At 45.5% G+C, this 19,964-nt stretch overlaps 1 protein-coding gene across 2 annotated transcripts in view; it reads left to right on the top strand.

The window, feature by feature from the left end:
* Positions 1 to 669: 669 nt before the first annotated feature.
* The window catches only part of FBXW4 (F-box and WD repeat domain containing 4), a 60,089-nt gene continuing 40,794 nt past the window's right edge, over positions 670 to 19,964 (top strand). The window contains exons 1-5 of one of the 2 annotated variants that reach the window (XM_027907979.1): positions 670 to 1,013; positions 12,137 to 12,232; positions 14,358 to 14,543; positions 15,715 to 15,847; positions 18,043 to 18,137. In XM_027907979.1, coding sequence (XP_027763780.1) covers positions 763 to 1,013; positions 12,137 to 12,232; positions 14,358 to 14,543; positions 15,715 to 15,847; positions 18,043 to 18,137 — 761 coding nt within the window. In that variant the 5' untranslated portion in view covers positions 670 to 762. The remainder of the gene's footprint in view (positions 1,014 to 12,136; positions 12,233 to 14,357; positions 14,544 to 15,714; positions 15,848 to 18,042; positions 18,138 to 19,964) is intronic. The other variant, XM_027907969.1, reaches the window with a different exon arrangement.

Genomic DNA, 19,964 nt, shown 5'->3' with positions numbered 1-19,964 from the left:
CTCAGTTATTATGAACTGTTCTTTCGTGGTGGTGTGCTGGTGTATGCATACACACACGTGTGAACTGTGAGCACTTTTCAGCCCTCACTCTGTGGAGCCCTGGAAGGAGGAATAGACTGCATGGAAGGGCGCTGGTGAAATCCATTGTGGCAGGGCCTGCTGTTACATGGGGAAGACCCTTATGTTACCTGTCCCAGGAATTTGAGTGTTGAAAACTGCTGTGCAGCACCAGATGACCTCTGCTGTCACTTTGTGGGTGACATGGGCTCCTAACCCTGGTCAAGAATAATTAATGAGCATTAACCACCTTGCTGTTCACCTTCCATCGCAGGAGTGCAGTGCCTAGCTGGGATTGCTCCAGGTGGAGCAGATGTTCTGGTTACCTGGGATCACCGTCCCCACCATTAATTGCTCACGTTATTAATGAATACTCGGATCAGGTGACACTGCTAATCCGAGATCGGAAGACACAGATCCGTGAGCCGGTCGTAGGGTGGGGGTGTGTACCGGGGGGGGGGGGGGGCACTTGCACAGGGGGAGTCCCAGTGGCTCCCGTTAATGAATTAATCCGCTAACGAGGGTGGGCTCGGCGGCCCGTGCCCCCTCCGGTCCCGGCAGCCGCCTCCTCCCCCGGAGGGGGCAGTGACAGGCAGCGGCTCCTGCCCCATGTGACTGGGGAGCGGCTGCCCCGTCCATGGCTTGGCCTCCCCCGGGCAGCAGCAGCTCCGGCTCCCGGGGAGGAGGGGCGGGAGCTGCTGCTCCATGGGGAGGAAGGGCAGCCCCCGGTCCCCCCAGGCGGAGGGGGGACCCCGGGCCGCCTCCCCCCCATCCCCGCTCTGGGCCTTACCCGAGGAGCTGCTGCTCCTCATCTGCTCCTACCTGGACGCGCAGGCCTTGGGCCGCCTGGCCCAGGTCTGCCGCCGCCTGCGCTTCCTCAGCGGCCGCGATCTCCTCTGGAGGCGCATAGCCCGCGGCTGCCTCAACTCCGGCTTCACCCAGCTCGGCACCGACCTGTAAGCGCGGCCTTCCCGGCGGAAGGGCGGGGGGCGGCGGCCGGGAAAGGCCGGGGATGCTGCGGCCCAGCCGGTTGCCAGGGGCGGGCTGCGCTCCCGCCGCGGGGCCGCGAGGGGCGGGGGACGCGGGGCCATTCTCGGAGCGCGGCTGCGCCGCCCTGTCCTGGCGCCAGGGGAGGCGGCCAGGGCGCAGGAAGGGCCTCCCCGGGAGGGAGCGGCCGCTGCGGCACCCCCGGGGTGGCGGGGCCGGGCTCGGCCCCCGCGCTGCCCAGCAGGGTTGGGGGAGGCGCCTCTTGTCCCCACGAGGGAGCGGGCGAGGATGGCGGGGGCTTCCCGGGATGCCTCAGCGCCAGGCCCAGCGGGAGCGCTGCAGCGTGAGGCCCTCCCCAGATCTGGAGAACTGTGTACGGCTCAGGGCTCCTCACTACGAGAAAGACAGGAATTGCTGGAGAGGGTCCAAGGGAGGAGGCCACGAAGATGATGAGGGGTCTGGAGCATCTCTCTTGTGAGGAGAGACTGAGGGAGCTGGGCCTGTTCAGTTCAGGAAAGAGAAGACTGAGAGGGGATCTCCTTAATGTGTATAAATATCTCATAGGGTGCCAAGGGGATGGTGCCAGGCTGTTTTGGTGGTGCCCAGCAACAGGACGAGAAGCAACAGCCATAAATTAAACCACAAAAAGTTTACCCTCAACATGAGGAAGAACTTAAGTACACTGAGAGTGGCAGAGCACTGGGACAGGCTGCCCAGGGAGAACATGGTGTCTTCCTCTCTGGAGACATTCCAAACCCACCTGGACACATTCCTGTGTCACCTGCTTTAGATGACCCTACCTTGGCAAGGTGTTTGGACTAGATTATCTTCAGAGGTCCCTTCCAACCCTAATAATTCTGTGGCTCTGTGATCATCTCAGTCCCCAGACACCTTCAAACAAAACACAGAGGCTCGGGGCATCCGCCTAGAGGAGCACGAGGAGATGGAGGGAGCCGCTGTGTGCAGCTGGGGTGGCTCCTGTGTGCCCATGTACCCTCCCCACTTCTGAGCAGCGGCCCCTGCCATGGTCTCAAAGACACCTCAGAGAAGAAGCTGCAAGGAAGCAAGGCCTTTGATAGTGTCCTGGGAAAAGGCTTCAGAGTGGGCATGGGCCCCCAGAAACATGTGTCTTAGGCTCTCCTCACAGAGCAAGTTGCTGGTATAAATGGCTGGTATGCCATAAATGCTGGTATAATTACGGCTGTCACAGAGAAAATGACTCTTGGACCTTCATAGCTTCTGGGTTTTAAAGTTTCGTGAGTAGGGATTGTTGTTTTTGTTTTCCTGGTGTCTATTTTTATTTTTCCTCCAGTTCAACAGCAAAACATAGATTAGGAAGAGATGTGAGTCCTCTTGGCTTTGCTGTGTGTGACACCAGCATCTTTCTAGATGAAGTGCCTTTGGGGCTTAGGCCTTGGTTGGTAAGGACCTAAGGTTTGCCTTTCCTCTCTCAAATCTGTGTACCAAATGTCACTCAGAGGCAGCCCCACAGTGTGAGCTTTCCTTGCTATTTAAAGGATGCCAAGAGGAAGTTTAGAGTGTTAGGATCTATAAATGCCTTGCTATGGTTTCCCTATAGTTGCCAGCATGGATTTTGTTTGTCATCCAGTGACTCAGCACTGTTTCTGTAAACACTTTGTTGACATGACTCAACAGAAGGGATGTCAGGTTTTGAACCCTATTTTGCTGTCTCATATTGCTGTCTCATCAATAGCACAGACTTCAGAGAAAGAATTATGGAGCAGAACTTTGGTGGTTCTGAAAATCCTCATGTTGGGTTTTCAGGCCAGCACTTCAACCTGCTCAATCTTCACAGCTTGAAAGTTAAGCAGAGTTCCCTTGGAAGTCAGCGGGAATAAGCACTGCAGAATGGCTGCGCATTGGACTCTTGTCTACTGTGATATATGATTTTGTCTCCCAAGGAAATGAAGTTCTGTATTTTTCATTAAGAATAAGGTGATACTGTGCTCCTTCAGTTGCAGGAGGGATCAGGTGTACGGCAGAGCAGGTGCGGTGTGTGTAAGGACCACCACTTCCCCCTGCAGAGGAATGCAGGTCTATAAACAGCTACAGAAGAGGTTTGCTAGGTCAGAGGGTTTCAGAGAAGGGAAGGCTACTTGAGTATCATGAACTCCCAGGGATTTCAGTGTTGTTAGATTTGCTATGAACAGGGGTTTTTTTAGTAATTCTAGGATATGGTTTTGTGCTGAGTTCTATTTTCAAGTTTTCCTTAAACAACTCTAGTACTGAGAGCTGCTTTTAGCATTGGTCAGCACTGCCGTTGGTCCTGGAGAGTTCAATCATGGGTAACACACTGAAGTGACATTACAAGTGGTCATGGAGGAACCTTGAGATATATCTGGAGGATGAATCCTTTAATTACTTTTAACTTCATGGAAGGCTTAGGCAGTCTCCAGTTCTTTGAAATAGTGTGCCAGATCTTACATAGAATACCTGAAAGTAAACACTTATTTTCCCTCTGTGGAGATCCAGCATCTGTGGGCAGTTGCATGAGTTTTGCCCCAGTAGGGTCGACATTTCTGGCAATAGATAAAAGACAAGGGCATATCGCAATATCAGGTGGTCTGGATATCTGAACATCTGCGGAAGAACCAGTGTGAGTGCATGTGTGGAGTTGTACAGCTGTAAAATTTGTAGTTAGCTGAAGAAGAGTTTGATAGTCTCTGTGGCAGCTTGAAGGTTCTAACTAGCCATGTCTCTTCCATAGCACTTTCTCTTCATGCATGTCTCCAAGATCAAGAGCAATCTCCAAGATTGCTGCTCTTGCAACTGAGGGAGTAAGATTTGCTAAGATATTTTATTTTGTTTAACAAACCAGCACAAACTGGGGCAGGAGTTGAGGTAAGCTTTCTGGGCACATGGCCTTTCTTAATAGTAATTCTAAGTAGGAACCTGGTAGATTGCTCACTGAAGGTTAAATTTGAGCCGAGTAGGTATTTAAGCTAAAATATCAGTGTGTAAATAGAATGGTGATGAAGATGATGAATAGCTGGACCTTCTTGATAACTGTGCTTTCTTAATGATATGGAGTAACACTTGAGTTTGTCAAGCTTGGTTTTGACTCAGGAGCTGAAGCTTCTGTTGCATGTTCTGGCTAACATTGCATGAGGTGAACACTGGTTTTTCCTTTTAAGAGGTTTTTGTGCTATACTGTGAGCAATTGAGAAAGCAAAGGCTGGAACTGTTTAGGGTTGATGTACTTAATGAAATAACGTGCATGGTTCTAGCATTAGATCTTAATCTGATGGTCCCTTGGAGGCTGGCATAAGTTAAAAACTAGTCTAGGGAGTATTTACAGTTTAAAACAAAAACCCATCTCAGAATAGTTTGATCATTTCTCCTGTTAAATGGCTTTTGATAAGCCATCTGTTAATGCTTTGTAAATAGCGATAAATTTGAGCCTAGAGTGAGAAAGCTGTAAAGCTTATCCCCTGCCCCCACGTACCCATTTCTAAAAGGGTGATTAAGTTGAAAATGACACTATTTCTTTAAAATGTTGTTTCTGTTTGGTATATCTTCTGATAATTGTAACAAGACGATCAGAAGGAAAGGGCTTTATCTTATATGCGAAAAAAAGGGTTTTGCTGTCAGCTTGCTTATAGAACTTCTTTATGCCAAAATAGGGAAGAGAGAAGGTTGGTAAGAAACTAGATGCAACCCTCTAGCTGTTAGCAGCATGAAAAACAAAAATAATAGTGTATGGGAAACAATTTGATTTTATTTAATTTTTATACAATTAGACTATTTGTCATCCTGGCTACATACCTTTAAAAATTGCCAGCTATGGTTATCTCTGGACACATGCTTGGGCTTAAACAATGTTAAATTGAGTTGCTAATTATGCCGAAGGAAGATATGCATTTAATACCAGACACTAGGTGTTATTGTCAAATGCATATTCACAGCATTGACCATCTCTCATACTTGCCCTTTCTGGTAGATTCAGCTAATTGGGAACCACAGATGTAAACCAAATTAAGTATTTAAGGTGTTGATTCAACTGTGCACTTGCAAGAGAAGAAATTATTTTGCTTGAGAGATGTATCTGTACCCTTCATTCCTTTGGCAGGCTAGGTTTGCATCAGCAGGAGTCACTGTATGGTAGGAACAACAGGGGCTGACTTGCAAGGGTTCTTAAAGCACATTCTCCATGTTAAAAATGTGCTCTTTCTTCTTTGAATCAGAAGTAAATAAACGTTCAATAGAATATTGTGTCACCGTTATGGAAACACAGAGTGGTTCTAGATGGATGTGCTTCTTGGCACCTGTCTTATGCATCTCTCTATATCAGGCTGTCACTTTTTCTGTATAGTCATGTTAATTTTATGTATAGACCTGTACTGCTAAAAGACCTTGTTATGAGGAGGGTAAAAAGATAGTCCCTATGCTGAAGATTTTTACTTCACTCCGTCACAGGAGCAGCTGAAGCAAAAGTTGAGCCCCATCTTCAAAATGTAAGGTGAAAGGTGCAGTTTTTGTTTCAAAAATGCATGACAGCATATCACAGTAAAGTTAAGGCTTTACAACACTTTCTGAAGCTAAACTGTAACTGAGCAATAGCACAAAGCCTTTGGGGTTTTTGGTGAGTATAGTGATATTACAGTTGTGTCCTGTAGCCTGTGTCTGTTTTGCCAGCTGTTGTACAGGCCCAACAAGGGCAGTCTCTGCCCTGATGAGCTTGCTGCCTAAATAGCCAGGGTAAACAAGGGTTGGGAGGCGAAGCAGAGGCAGAGAGATGTCAACCAAGCTGCCCTCTGTGCAGCAGGTCAGTGTTAGAGCCAGGAATAGCAGAGGGTGCTTTAAGCCTTTATCCAGTGCCTGCCTGCTGGACCACCTTGGACTGGAGAAATCGGAGAGGCGAAGAGCTCATTGCAAGGTGGTTCTTTATTTAAAGCATGGAAGAAAGGAATAAAGTTGCAGCCGGGCTAAACTTATTTCCTCTTTGTTACAACGGAATTTTAGAGGCCATGTTAGAAGTTGCAACCTAAATAGCTTGACAATTTGCTCTTTGTAATGTATTAATAGATGTTGTCAAAATATAGATATGTTCCACTGTATATTTTTTCTCCCGTCCCTTGTTCTGCTTTGCCTACTAGGATCATGGTACATTCTCCAGTTCAGAAAAACAGATCCATTAATAGATGAATTTATCATCTCTGAGTATTTAAGAGCTTGCGTAAGCATTTCTGTGAGTTAATAAGATCTGTATTTTTTCCAGATTTTGGAAAAACGTATACACCTAGAGGAGCAGGAAATGGCCAATCTGTGCAAGTCAAATCCAAATGCAAACTGCAGCAATCATAGGAGACCTCTTCCTTCACCACTGGAAGGGGAGGGAGTGGGAATGCTTGGAAAGCTGCTTCAGTTTCCTTCATCTTTTTTGTTTTACTGAAATGTCATTACATTAAGACAGAAATGAAGTAGGCAATGAACTGGTGTAAATGATGCAGAAGGGCATACTCTGGGGAGGATATTGCAGTAACGGCAAAAGCCTGGAAGAGGGCATGCAGCTATTGCTTTGTGCTGGAAAACTCAGTGGCTTTTATAAACTGTGGTTGCTTTTGTTCTTACTCTAAACTAGTGCCGAGCAGGACAGATCTTCCAGGACAGCTCCACAACACTGGTACTTCTTTTTTTTTGGGAAGGGGAAGTTTGTAGGAGTTCTTTGAGGCCTGCCTACCTTTCCCTTAAAATGCTCACGATTTCAAAATGGAAGAATTTTATGTAGCTCAGGGCTTAAAATATGTGTGCTGTGCTTGTCACTATTATCCCTGTTCAACTAGCTATAGGTTATTTCATTCTATCCAAATACTACCTTGAGAGTCTACTCTTTCAGATCAGAATACACATGACAGCTATTGAGCAGCCGCAGGTTTTCTTAGATCTTTCCAGGGCCATGCATTTTTTGAAGCAGCCCAAATTTCATCTCCAGAAAGCCTGCATAGGTTCCTGAGAGTGTCCAAACCCTGCCTGGAGTTTCTAGCCATGCTCCCATTGCAATCACTTGTAGGGGAGAGGGCATCTGATGGCAGAGTGGTCTGGCTCAGTCTTGGTGATGGTGTTTTTTTTGGAAGCCTGTGTGAAGGTGTGTGTCCTTGCTGTGTGTACAGAAATTTGTCTACACCTGTGGATATTATTAGAGTCTCTGTCTTTTTTCGTGAGATGACTTGTTCACGAGAGCTGTTTGTGGAGCAGTTGACCTGCACAGCCTGGTACTGTTTGACTGAGGTGGCGTAGACACACCAGGGGAGGGAAGGAACAGCAAGAGAACAGTCAGCAGAGCTTTCTTCCATCTCGGAGTTATTTGAGCCTGTGTCACATAGGGAGGGGGGGGGAGCACAGAAGATAGGCTGAACATAGCAGTAAGCTAAATAAGGGTCATGTGCTAAAGGAATTCAATTGGAATTTTTGTCCTGGAAGAGACGTTTTGAAAGCCAGCTGACCTGTTGAGGACAGCAACAGGAGCTTCTGACATAAATAGCTTTTCCCTCTCAGCGGTCTGTTGGTGGCCCATGACTTGTGGCTGCACTGAGACCCTGCCACTCAACAGGTGTGTCCCGATTACACAAATAAGCACAGTTGGTCCTTGTGTTAGCCACCCTTGCCACAGGGCCAAGGTTGAAAGTGGGGCTTAGCCACTGTGACCTGTTTCTTCTCTGTATGACCCTTCCAGTCAGGCCTGAGGCAGGCTGGTGACAGCCTTTATGCAGACAACAGATTTTGTCCACCGAGGAGATTCAGTCTCAGCAGGTCTCTGCAGACTTGCATTTCCAGATGAGCTCTTCGGTAGTTTAAAACGTAGCAAAACGTGAAGGACGTTGCTGGGTTAGGATGCCCCGTGCAGCTGGGAAAATACACAGCATGACATGTCGCTGTTACTTTCTGTAACACAGTACATGTTGTTGCAGGCACCGCTGTTTTGGCACATGTTGAAATTGTAGATGGCCAGTAGAAATCTCCCTGGGATGCAGTAAAGCTCGGAAGCTCTTGCTATTGCAGAAATACCATTTCTGGTGGCAAAGGACTTTGTGTGGGGAGGGGATAAATGAAGGCAAAATCTGGTGGATATGAAGCTTTAGGAGGCGATGTGCTTGGAGTCTGGCTGAGTGATTCTTTCATTGCTTTCTTTTGGGGCCCAGGCCAACAACTGCCATGGTGGCTGAAGTCACCTTGGTCAGTGGTGCTGTGTGGGGACAGTCCCAGTCTCTCACTTCAGCAGCTGGGAAATGGGCTCCAGAAGGAATATTACATTTCTTTTGGCAACGCTGCCAAGAAAGAGAGGAAATTCATAATTTGAGCAAAATACTTTTAGCTTTTTTTTTTTTTTATGGTGGGGTGAGGTAGGAAGGGGGAAATGAAAAATCCTTTGTAATGGGTTGCTGAGGATGATTTTTCTCCTGGAACTCCCTCTCAGGTTGTGAGAAATATTCGTTCTTAATGTAATGGAGTCTTTGGAAAGGGAACTTCCATCAGGAGTGCATGCAACTGGAAACACACATTAGGTCAGGTCAAGTATTGCAGAGAATGGTTTGGGATCCTGACAGAGTGCTTTTTGGATTAATTAGGTAACAACAAAGGTAGCCTTGTGTGTTCTGTGCCATGTAACTTTATCAGCTGTTGATACTGTGATGCCCTAGCAAAGGTGTAAGATGATGCACACTAGTGGGTTTTAATAACATTTTGCTTGAATTTCATTGAGTTTTCACATTCAGTGTTCACTGGTTCCTTCATCCTGTGTTCCTAGGATGTTGCTTTCTGATTCGGGGCTGTGTAGGTCCTGCTAAAAATAGCAGTCCTTCCTCAGTGAGTCAGCCTTCAGCAGTCTTGAAGTTCACTGTTGGGTGGCTTCTCTGGGAACGTGAATGCTGAGATCTTGATTTCACAGAGCACTTATGTGTGTACTGAATTTTAGGAATGTGGCTTAGTATTTTGCTGGATTGCATACTAAGAAAGGTCAAAGTATTCACTGGCCAGTGAATAGTGGTCCCTCCACAGTATTTTACATAGTGTTTGGCTTCATAAGGTGGTTTAGTCTCCTAAATCTTTGGATGTTCAGCACAGTTGATGAAGTAAGGGGTACCTGGTTAAGTCAGGTACTGTGTTTAGATGTGTGATGTCTGTTGATTACCTCAGGTGATCACGGAACAATTCTTAAAAGTTTACATGTGTAGGAAGTGTGTTGACCGTGATTGAAGCAAAATAGTCTCCTGTAGGGGAGAAAAGGAAATTTCCAATCAAATTATTAAGTTTATATGGGGATGCCTTTTTTAACTTTCTAAGATTTGAGAACTGTTCTCATGCATTGCAGTGATTCTCATCACTTTTTTTTTTGTATTCTGGGAATTGCTGCGGGGGGTGCTGTTGAGGAAGCAAATCAAATATAAAATTATTAACAAATATCAAATTATACCTCAGTACGTAATTCCATCACTGGGCTTCGTTTAACTTCTCTTCTGGTATAGGGGGTTGAATGTCTCTGACCAACACTTGAAAATCATTGTGGTTCAGTCTCTGCTGCCCTGGCACTGGCAAAGGGGAGGGATGTATCAGTCCAATATTTACATCAACTTTCTCCATATGTCTCTTTTCTTGCCTCTATTTTGATTCAATAAAATGCCTGGAAAATAAAAGGTGGGTGCTTTTAAGGCAGGTTTAAATTAGCTGGATCCAGAGCTGCTATATGGAGGAGGCAGGCTGGATGAATAAAATATCTATTAACAGTCAAACAAACAAAAAACCAAAACAAACCCTTCCAAAACCCCACCAGACCTCCCCCCAAGTAGTCCTCCCCACCCAACCCTTGGCCCTTCCAGACTGAGGAGATTGCTTTCTGTGAAAGAATAAGGTGTCTGTCACAGGAGTAAGCGTGGTAGTGAACTGGTACTCTGAGCCAAGCCAAAGTGTGACTCTTCTGAAATTCCATTTTCAGCAGCAGGAGGACCAAGACCTGCCTCCCAGCTAGAACAGTGACTGGCAGTGTAAAATGGAGGGTTTTTGACCTTGGATTCACCTTTTTCGGAGCCTTGGAAATTCCATCTAGTCTTGGTAGGGTTTGTGCACTGAGTTCAGGATGTCTGGTTGGGCCAGCACGTGTTGAGAGGGGGTTGTGGCATGAGTGCGTTTTCCATCACTGTGTGAGCTGGTGACTTAAAATCTGTACGTGGGGAGAACTTAACTGAGAGTTGAGTGTGGGGAGGAGAAGTGTTTTGGAATAATGAATGGAATTGGATGTAGGCGGAGAGCCTGAACTCTGTCTGGGAGAGTAATAAGCAATGAGGAGAGAGGACCTGACCTGACTTTTCAGTGCTGTGCATTCCTCATCTCAGACACTATCTGGCCCCATGAGCTCCTGCAAGTGCTCCCTTTAAAGAAGGAATTCCTCTTCTTGCAGTTTAGGCTGACTCTTTGGGGTTTTTTTGTTTGTTTGGTTGGTTTTCGATGGCTATGAGAAATAAAGAGCTTGTCGCTTTCTAAATTGAGTTTTAATTGGTGTGGCTCTACTGATCATAAACCTAAAGTTGCATAGCTTTCTAGGGGACGAAAAGCTTTTCTGTGTGTGGTTTCTGTTTTTGTTTAAAATGGGTCACATGCCCAGGAATGCAGTCAAATTATAATGGTGACTAAGTGCCGGAAAGCATAGAAAAGAGGAGGGAAGGGTGAGCAGAGAAAAAGGAGCCTGAGGCTATGGAAGGAAGGCTGGGAAAATAAGAATCTGGCCAGACCCCAGGGCCAGGTTAGAGATTCCTACACCCATTAACAACCACAGGAGATGTTTATTTACAGAGAGCTAATCTTTGTTTTAAAAATGACAGAGTACCCAAAAGTGTCATTTTTGGGAAGTGGACTGGGGGGACTGCAGGGATGGTAGGAAAGAACTGGTTCTGATCAGGCACCAGTTCCCATCTCTGAAGGATCTTCCCTTCATCCTATGCATCTGGGAACATTGACTGTTGAGAAATGCATGAAAGGGGGATAAACTCTTATAGTCTAGGAAGTGGTTCACAACCCCTAGTTAAAAAGGATAACTTCAAGAGTTTCTTCTTGTCTGTAGTTTTCTAATTTTTTTCTACCTAAGCAGCTCCACCAAAGATATTGAATATTTAAATTTCAATATGAGGAAAACGGGAGCTAAAGCTGCCTATTTCCCCATCTTTCATCAACCATGGAACAATGAAGTAAACCAGGTATTGAACAGCTGTTTGAACTGGGTGTGTTCATGTAGACTCTAAAGAGACCTTGGTCTAAGCCTCTGTGGTACCTACTTTTTGTCACCTCTTGAACTGTTATTTTTGGTTTGTTTCAGCTCATCCCAATAACTTTGATTTGTATCCCAGCAACTGCTTATGAGCTGTAGTCTCTCTTTTAGTAGTTTTGTCTGACTGTAAGTTGAGAATTTTCCATTGATGTGCTGGAATTCTCTATCCTTTGGTGAGCATCTGCAAAAGATAGCTTGTCTTTGGGTGTGTGTGCATTAGGTGGTTTATACATATGAACGCATTTTATCTTTAGCCTGAACACATCTTGATTTCTGATTATTGGTATCTGGTTATGTGATTGTCAGACAGGTGAGACGCTGGAGCAGTTTCTTTACTAGTCCTTCTGGATAGACACATTCCTCTGACTTCTAGTTTCAGTGTTCTACTGACTAGTGTTTCCTCCATCTGTTCTTGTGTGGTGTTGTCCTTAATTGGCTCCTTTTAGTCTCTATTAAAAGAGTGATGTGCTGTTTCTCTGGTTCTTCTGGTAGTTTCTTTCTGTGTCATCTCGTTTGGATTACATTTTGTTTGAACCTGTGTTGCATTCAGTATACTTGATCAAGTCTTGATCAGATTTAAGGCTTGTACACTAGTGATCATCAGAGGTGACTTTCTGTGCTGATAATCCCCCACTCTGCTCTTCTCAGCTCTCGTGAATGTGCTTGCTGTGGCGTGGCTCTGGCACCATCAGTGTTTGCCAGTTCATCGTTTGTGGAACCAGAGTGAGAGCTTACCTGTGACCAGCTTGAGTGCATTTGTTGTCCAGATAGCATCAGTCCTGGTTGCTAATCTCATCTCTCTTCCTCTGTCTGCAGAGCTGCTGGCATTCCAGTGAAGGAGAGGGTGAAAGTATCTCAGAACTGGAGGCATGGACGCTGCCGGAGGGAGACGGTCCTGAAATGGAAATGCAAGCAAGTGGCTTCTTTCTCATCTTTGTTCTGTGACCACTGCTGTGGGGCCTTGGGTTTGTGCCTGTGCCCTGAAATGAGATGTTTCCTGCTTCTTGTGATCCATGGGTTTGCTGGCCTATTTTAGCTATTGCTGGCCAGCTGGATGTGGGGTAACTAGAGTTGCTGCCTTGCCCTAAGGATTCATGCTAAGTAATTTAAAATTGTCTTTGATCTGATCTGTACAGTTTTAGTTGGATTTAGCAATCTTTACTACAGAACTGTTGGGTTCATATCTACTGCTGTATTCTATGAGCAGTTTTCTGTCCTGCTCTCACAATGAGCTACCTTGATCCCAGATGTGGACTTAGGTGTCCCCTCAAAATACTTGTTTTGTTTCCTGTGTTTTTTCCTGGCCCTGATTTGGAGGTACAAATCTAAAATGCTAGTTGACATTCTTTGGCCTTTGCCTCTTCATTCTCATACCTTAGGCTTCTCTCCTTCACTTAAAAAAAATGTATATTTGTCATTAATGAGAGGGAATCATTGTTAAATTCTTGTTTGCAAAGATATACTCGGCTTTCAAAGCAAAGCATAAGATAGGTCTCTTGTCTGAACAGCACATGTAAATTTACAGCCTTCTCATCATCAGACTGGAGGAAAAATGAGAAAGACTATGGTTTGTTAGCTGCTGAAGAACAGGGACCTTCTACTGAGCTTTCATGCCTTTTTGTGCTGCGTAGATTGAAGTGGTGGATAATGTGCCACTTCTTTTCTAAAGTCCTGGGAACAGCTGTAATGAGCAGAGTGGGTTTTGGTGCAGGTTGTATACCTGCCTTTGAAGTGCTTGCAACCATCTGTGAAGACAGGCTCTGTGGATGTTAGAGATCATTACTAAACCAGCTTCCCAAGTGAAAAGGCAAGGACTGATTTAATGAGACCACCATCCAAATGGCATCCTCTAATTTTCATTTATCCTGCTTCAGATTTGTTACTTTTCCTTATGAAAAAGCCATAGAAAAAGGTAAAAAAGCTAAACTGCAGCAAAAGGAGAGCCACAGAAACTGGCTGTAGTCTAGGTAAGCTGGATATTCACTTGCTTTTAGAGGATGTGTAGGAGTGGAGGAAGGAAGGGGAAATCAAAGCCTGCCTAAAACCAAAGCTGCTGCTCTAAAGATGCTTCTTTTTTCCATGCATATGATCAAGTCCCCGATGAACATTATAAACTCAACTACTTTGTCTGTGTGTCTAAAAGCCTGTTATTGGAGATGAACACAGGCAAGCAGGAACCTTCTATCTAATGAGCAGTCTTGTCCTCTTGCTTGTCTCTGGTTGTTCATTGTGATGTTATGAGGTATGGCTGCATGCAGTGGCTCTGATGACACAGAAAAGCATGACCTCTGAGGATGAATGATCTAAAAAAAGAGGGAGACAGGTTTTTATGAGAAGCCCTCCTGCTTTCAAAGCAGTCCACTGCTCATGGTCTGGAACCTCTCTGTAGGAACCCACCAATGTCTCACAGAAAGCAGGGGGCAGAAAGGGTGTTCTGTACTCTTCTGAAAGACAGGTAATAGATATCAAGAGCTTGCTCTACAATTGCTTTTGCCTCAGCAGTGGAAGAGGTGTGGATGTAGAAAAATACCTCTTCTCCACGATGAGCATAAAGTTCTTGGATAGCTTCAGATTGCAGGAGGTGGATGACTTTCTGACTGTAGGAAGACCTGTGGTATTTGATCTGACCTGCTCCCCTGCTCAGATCCATGTGGAACACTGGCAGCTTTGTGGTCTCTGCTGGGCATCAGGAAATAGTGTGCAGGATCAAAACTTACTTTTTGCTCCAACAGCCTCATATTGAAGGCTCTGTCAGAAGAGCTCAGCTTAACTCACCAATGCCTGAGAGTCTAGTTTCTTAAGAAGTGCAGGGCTCATGTGCAGGCTGAGGGACCTTTGAGTATTTCCTGTCTAACCTGACTAGACTTTTGTTTTCAAAAAAACCCAAAACCTTCGGTTTTCATGAGTGGGCATTTGTTTTTCTTGATATATTTACACATGCAATCTTTTATTTTCATTTTGCATGTGAGATTGTTTTGTTTTGTTTTGTTTTCTTCTCCCCACTCCTTCCTGCCCCCAACCTGCTCTCTGTTTGCAGTTTGATGCCATGGATGGAGCTGGATGACGAGTATCTCTACCTGTCTCAAGCAGAGAACATCCAGGCTTACCCCCTCTGTCCAGAGGGTACAGGTTTGCAGCGTCACCCTCAAGCCATCTTCTCTGGCCACCAGGAGGACGTATGTCGCTTCGTTCTTGTCAACTCCCACATTGTCAGTGGAGGGGGGTAAGTTGCATGAATGAAGGAGCCCAAGGATTGTGGCACCGAAGTTGGAAATATTTTGTGTAACTCCAACCCAGAGCAGAGGGGCCAGTTTTGTGACACAATGTCCTCATGCTTGGCTGTGGTCAACCACTGCTGCTTCCTCTCTTATAATTTGATTCTGAAAAAATCCTGAAAAAGCTTCTACTACAGCAGTGAAGGAGCTGAGTCTCATGCTGTTGACCTTATAAAGTGTCCTTTTTTGAACTTGTGTAAACGTTCACAGGATGTTGAATAGGGATTGACTGATCAGGCAAACCTGACTGATGTGTTCTTTCCCTGATAGAGTCAGGGTAGCTAGACTGGTCTAATAATCAGTACTAATGGTTAGCTGGGACCACAGTGGTGCAGAAAGCTTTCTAGAGACAAGTGTGTATTTATTAGACCCACTGATATAATTGTGGAGAAAGGGAAAACTGCCAGGCGTTCCAGCATACACACACTTCTCCAATTAATTTTGTATTTGATTGGCCTTTTTCAGCTACAGCAAATGACAGATCTGTTACTTATAAAGTTACAACCATTAAAATACACAGCAGTTAAGCACGGAACTGGGAGAGACAAGCATGGCTGTCTGCCCTGGATATCGTGAGACTCTCCCCCATGAACGCTAGCCCAAAACTCAGGTGAAAATGAAGGCATGCATTTAAAATTCCAGTACTGGTATTGTTTGAAAAAAGTCTAAATGCCTGTGTAGTCAATTCACAGTACAGCACCCTGCACAGCTGCTCTGAAATGAATGAAAAGCCGAGGCTTGGACGTGGGTGAGAATGTCCTCTTACTTGTTCCCTTACTCCAGCCATTCAGCACACAGACAGGATTCTGGCAAGCTCAGAGTAGTAGGAGGAGGAATGGTTGCTCTGCTAGTTTCTGCAGCTTAACACAAAGTGGAAGGTGGAAAGATCGCCAGGAAAATTTTCACATGCGTCAGATCAGGCTTTGACTGGCCAGATGTGGGATCACAAGAGAACAGGTGATGTGTGAAGAGTGGAGGGTTAATAATGCTGCATGAATTTCAGCCCCTGTGAGAGACCAGTCCTGGTCTTTTCGTGGCGCTCTTAAGCGCTAGTGGAAGGTGCATGTCCAAGGGAGATGCAGCTGATACAAACTCCCTGTTTGGTGATGTGTTTTTCAGGGATGGAAGTGTTGTCCTTCACAAGATCCATGGCTCCTACAGTGTCAAGTTTTCTGCGCATGAACAGGAGGTGAACTGTGTGGACTTCCAAGGTGGCCTCATTGTCAGTGGCTCTCGGGACCGAACAGCGAAGGTGAGCAGTGATATTTCAGCAGCTGCAGGTGCTGCTGCAGAGGTGACTTCAGAGGCCTTGTGCCATGAATATTTAAGTGTCAGCGGAATGGTTGTAAGCCTGTACTCCTTGCAGGAGGAGCACTGGTTATCTTGGTACAGGCTGATGTCTCTGAAAAGATGCTTGCAGTGCCAGGCTTTTAAGAAAGAGATTTTGCAGAGGTTTACAACATCAGCTGCTGGCTTAAACTAGGAAGTGCAGAAAGCAGAAGCTGATATTTTGCTTCTTTCGCTGTGTATCTGTCTACACTGTAGTAGAGATCTGTGCCATTTAGTGTGAAATTTGCTCTAAGTATCTCAAACCCATCCTTGCTCTGTAATGCAGTGTGGTTTAACATGCTCTCTGTTATATATTCAATATCTGTAAAGGATGGCATGATGCCTTTCCCAAATCTATGGGGTTGTGATTCATTTATTTGTGGTGTGTTTTTTTTTTGTTTGTTTGAGTTGGGTTCTTTTTTTAATGCTTCTTGGTTTGCTGTATGTTGAAAACTTTGGCTTTTGCTCAGGGTAGGCTGATGAATACTCTTGGTCCCTAATTCATCTCATAGAGCGTTGACGGAGGTTAGAGAAAAAACAACTATTCCTTTTTTGCAAGAGGGGAAATTGGAGCAAAAGGAGGCTTTAATGTCTCTTTCAAGGTTTTGTAGGAAATGCATGGAAATGGGTAACTACCTGACAGGCTGCTAAGCAGCATGACCCTATTTATTTTTGTTGTCCTTCTGTACAGGTGTACTCCTGGATAAAATCACTCCCAAGTAAAGCAGTGTTCAGATGCAAAAGGCACTACTGGGAATGCTGTTTGCCTCCTGGGAGCAACCTTGATGCTGCTTTGTCTCACACTTTAGCAGGGCTGCTCCTCTCTGGTCTGTGAAACCTCTTTTCTGGGAAAGTGCCTTTTTGCTGCTTCTCTGACAGCTGGAGGACAGACATTCCCGACCTTGAGAACAAATTCCTGAAGGCCAGAGGGGAATTTAAGGCTGTTTTCCTTGGAGCTAGTGTGAGATCTTGCCCACCCAGTGGTCCCCACTGCATACATTTTGGGGATGTTCACCTCTTATTTTTTATCATCTCTTTTGTAGGCTGTCTTGTTTGCACGAATGAGACTCTTGGAGGTGGAAGGGAATCCCTACCAGCCTTTTAAAGGGGCTCTAAGTGTCTAAGCTATTGAGGGCTCTGCTGAGTGTTGATTAGGACTAAGCCCTGAAGAGCTGCTAATGTACATTCCTGTGTGATAGGCAGCAGATAGTGTGCTCGGAGCAATATTTTTAACCTGTAGGAGATAGGGATGCCTTAAAGGAGTTAAGCTTTTCTGCTGCTTTTGCTGACACTAGGTGCTAAATTCCCCGCTGACAAGAATAGCCTGCAATCCTGGGCATTATCAACAAACAAACAAATAGGGCACTCCCCTCTTTGAAGTCTTGAAGTGAAACATTGGGGGTTGGTTACAGAGAAGTGGGGGGCTTGTGTCCCATGGGCCGAGAATGATGCCAAGGTGGAGAAAATGAGGGCCACAAGCAGAGGCCCCAGCAAGAATTTTGGGGCCTTTATTAGGACCCAGAAACAAAGGGGTGAACTGGTGGAAGGGGATGTTTGCACTGATGGGGGAGGGAAGAGATTTTCTCACATTGTCATTAAGCAAGGGGGGCCTATTTGAAAACAGCCTGGGGTACACTTAAGAAACTTGGTCTGAAGGGGGTGGATTTATAAAAGAAAACTATTTTACAGGCTAGTGAACAATTAATTTTATAGATAATATTAATGAGAATTTTCCAGAGGTGCTAAAAAGTCTTCCCACATTGTTCAAGAGAACATATTTGAACAAATCCCACTTCTTGTTTATTTAACTACAGAAGATGATAACTTTGTGTTGAGTGCTGCCCCTAGAGAGCAAGTGGTGATGGGAGTGCTCGCTCCCTAACCGCTGGGGTGGAAGGTCATACGAATGAGTTGAATCTCTGTGTGACTTTAAGTGCATGTTTCTGCCAGTGACTGAAGGCTCTGCTCCTCCAAAATAAGTAATGGGAATTCAGGGAGAGGGATTCAGGGAAGGTAAGCGTGGTAATTTTGGCAGCTCTTCCAGCACAACATTAGCAGCGTGCATCCTGCCTTCTGCTGTTTTGGGTGACGTGGCATAACATACATCTCTTTCTTTAGGTTTGGTCCCTGTCCGCGGGCAGAGTTGGTCAGTGTCTACATACAGTGCAGACAGAGGATCGAGTGTGGTCCATTGCTATCAGCCCATTATTAAGGTAACCAAGATCTCTTTATTCCCAATTTCCAACAGAGAGAAGCAAAGGAGTTGGATGGACTGTGTGTCCACAAATCTTTCTGAGACACCAATGTGACAGTTCAGGGACTTGATTTGGGTGAAGTGCTTCTGTCTGCAGCAGGTGCTCAGGGAAGAGCATGTGGCCTTTTATTCTTATAACAGTGGAGTGATCCTCTCATAAAGAGGCTGTGAAGATTGCCCTGTGTTCCTCTTAGTGCCTCAGGTGGGACCTGTTCATTCTTTCTTGCTGAACAAGCTCTGACTTGCTAATTGGAAGCAGTGACTTGGATCCTCTTGAGTTTTTCTGTGCTGAAAAGATGCCAACTTGTATTCTCATTCTCTGGCAGAAGAGATGCTGAGCAAAAAGGTCCCTACTTAAGAGCTGTATGCATTGATTAAAGCTCAGTTTTCTTTGAACATGCTGAACTGGGAAAGACGAAGTGGAGTACAGGGATGAGGTTTTCCAGTCTTTATTGTCTGTATCTCTGTGCTTCTAGTGCAGATGTAATGCTACAAGTACAACTTCAGCATGGGAGGCAAGGGCAGTACATACTTACATGCAATATCTTACAGGGTATTTTTCAAAGTGCTCCTTGTTCTTGAGGAAGTGAAAATCTGAGAAACTTACTTAAACTCTCACTGTTAAAATCTCACACCAACCACCAACCAGCAACAATCTATCTCTTTGGTTTAGCTGGTCTTCAGCATGCAAGAGAGATTCTTCCTCAGCATACCTCAAGGAAGAGGGGAAGACGACCTGTTGTTGCTGCCCATGTGATGTCTGCAACTATTGAATTCTAGGCTTGTGCAAACCCAAAATAATTCTCACAACTGCCGTTCTTATTAGATTTCCAAGCTTGTTTTGCAGGCAGCAGAAACATAGTGGAAACAGAGCTGATGGCATTATCAGGAAAATGACACTCCAGCTTTGCTATGATTTTGCTCTTCCCTTGTTTCTTTACTCTGAGTGTTTGAGACAGTGTTTTTGTAGAAGTGCCATGTGTATTAGTGGAGCTGCAAGATGCGAGATGAAAGCCCTTTGCTGTCTTCTGTACTGCAAGGGCCCCTCTTCTAGTAGACAGGTTGTGGCTCAGGCCACTGGGCTGGTTAGAGCCCAGTGGCATGTTGCTTCCTACTCCTAAGTGATGACCTACTGCTGTGGCCTCTTGTCAGGACAGTGTTCCTCTCCTTGGTGTGCATGCTTGTGCACGCTCTCTGTCACAATATTTACCCTCAGTCTCCCCACCCCCACCCCCCTTCCTCCCTGCAGGGTGATAAATTGGAGGTGGTGCAACAGCTACCCCATGAACAAGTGGGCTTAAATTGTGCACTCTCATTTTTTTATGAGACTGTGCACTGTACCAGCCTCTCCCACTAGCCCGTCCTACTGCACCCCCGCTTACCCCTCCATATTTTAGGGAGGGAGGTGTGGAGAATTAGAGCCAATTAGCCACGTCATTAATTCTTCAATTTGACGGCTGATATAGCAGGGCCTGAAACACGCTGCTGACCTCGTATAATGGGAACCCTGCTCCTTAACATATTGACGATGGGAGAAGTTAATTAAAATTCCACAGAGAGAAGGTGTCGGCTAACCTATAAACCTGTCGCTTCTCAGAACAAATCACAGCCATCCTAGAAGAGAGAGAGGATCAGAGCAGGAGGGCATGTGGTGGGGGAGGGCCAGGGCAAGGGGCAGGGGAGATGAATTTTTCACTAATAGGTTTTATTACTTGCTGTCTAATGAGGGTGAATATAAAAAAGATAATATCTGGTTTCTAGCAAGGTCTGCTGTGGGGAGCTCCGT

Source organism: Empidonax traillii, unplaced genomic scaffold, assembly GCF_003031625.1.
Source record: "Empidonax traillii isolate 1590-97213 ecotype Southwest subspecies unplaced genomic scaffold, ASM303162v1 scaffold27:size3997909, whole genome shotgun sequence".
Lineage (NCBI taxonomy): Eukaryota > Metazoa > Chordata > Aves > Passeriformes > Tyrannidae > Empidonax > Empidonax traillii.
The sequence above is the reverse complement of the archived record's forward strand: the minus strand, read 5'-3'. Positions and strand labels throughout refer to the sequence as shown.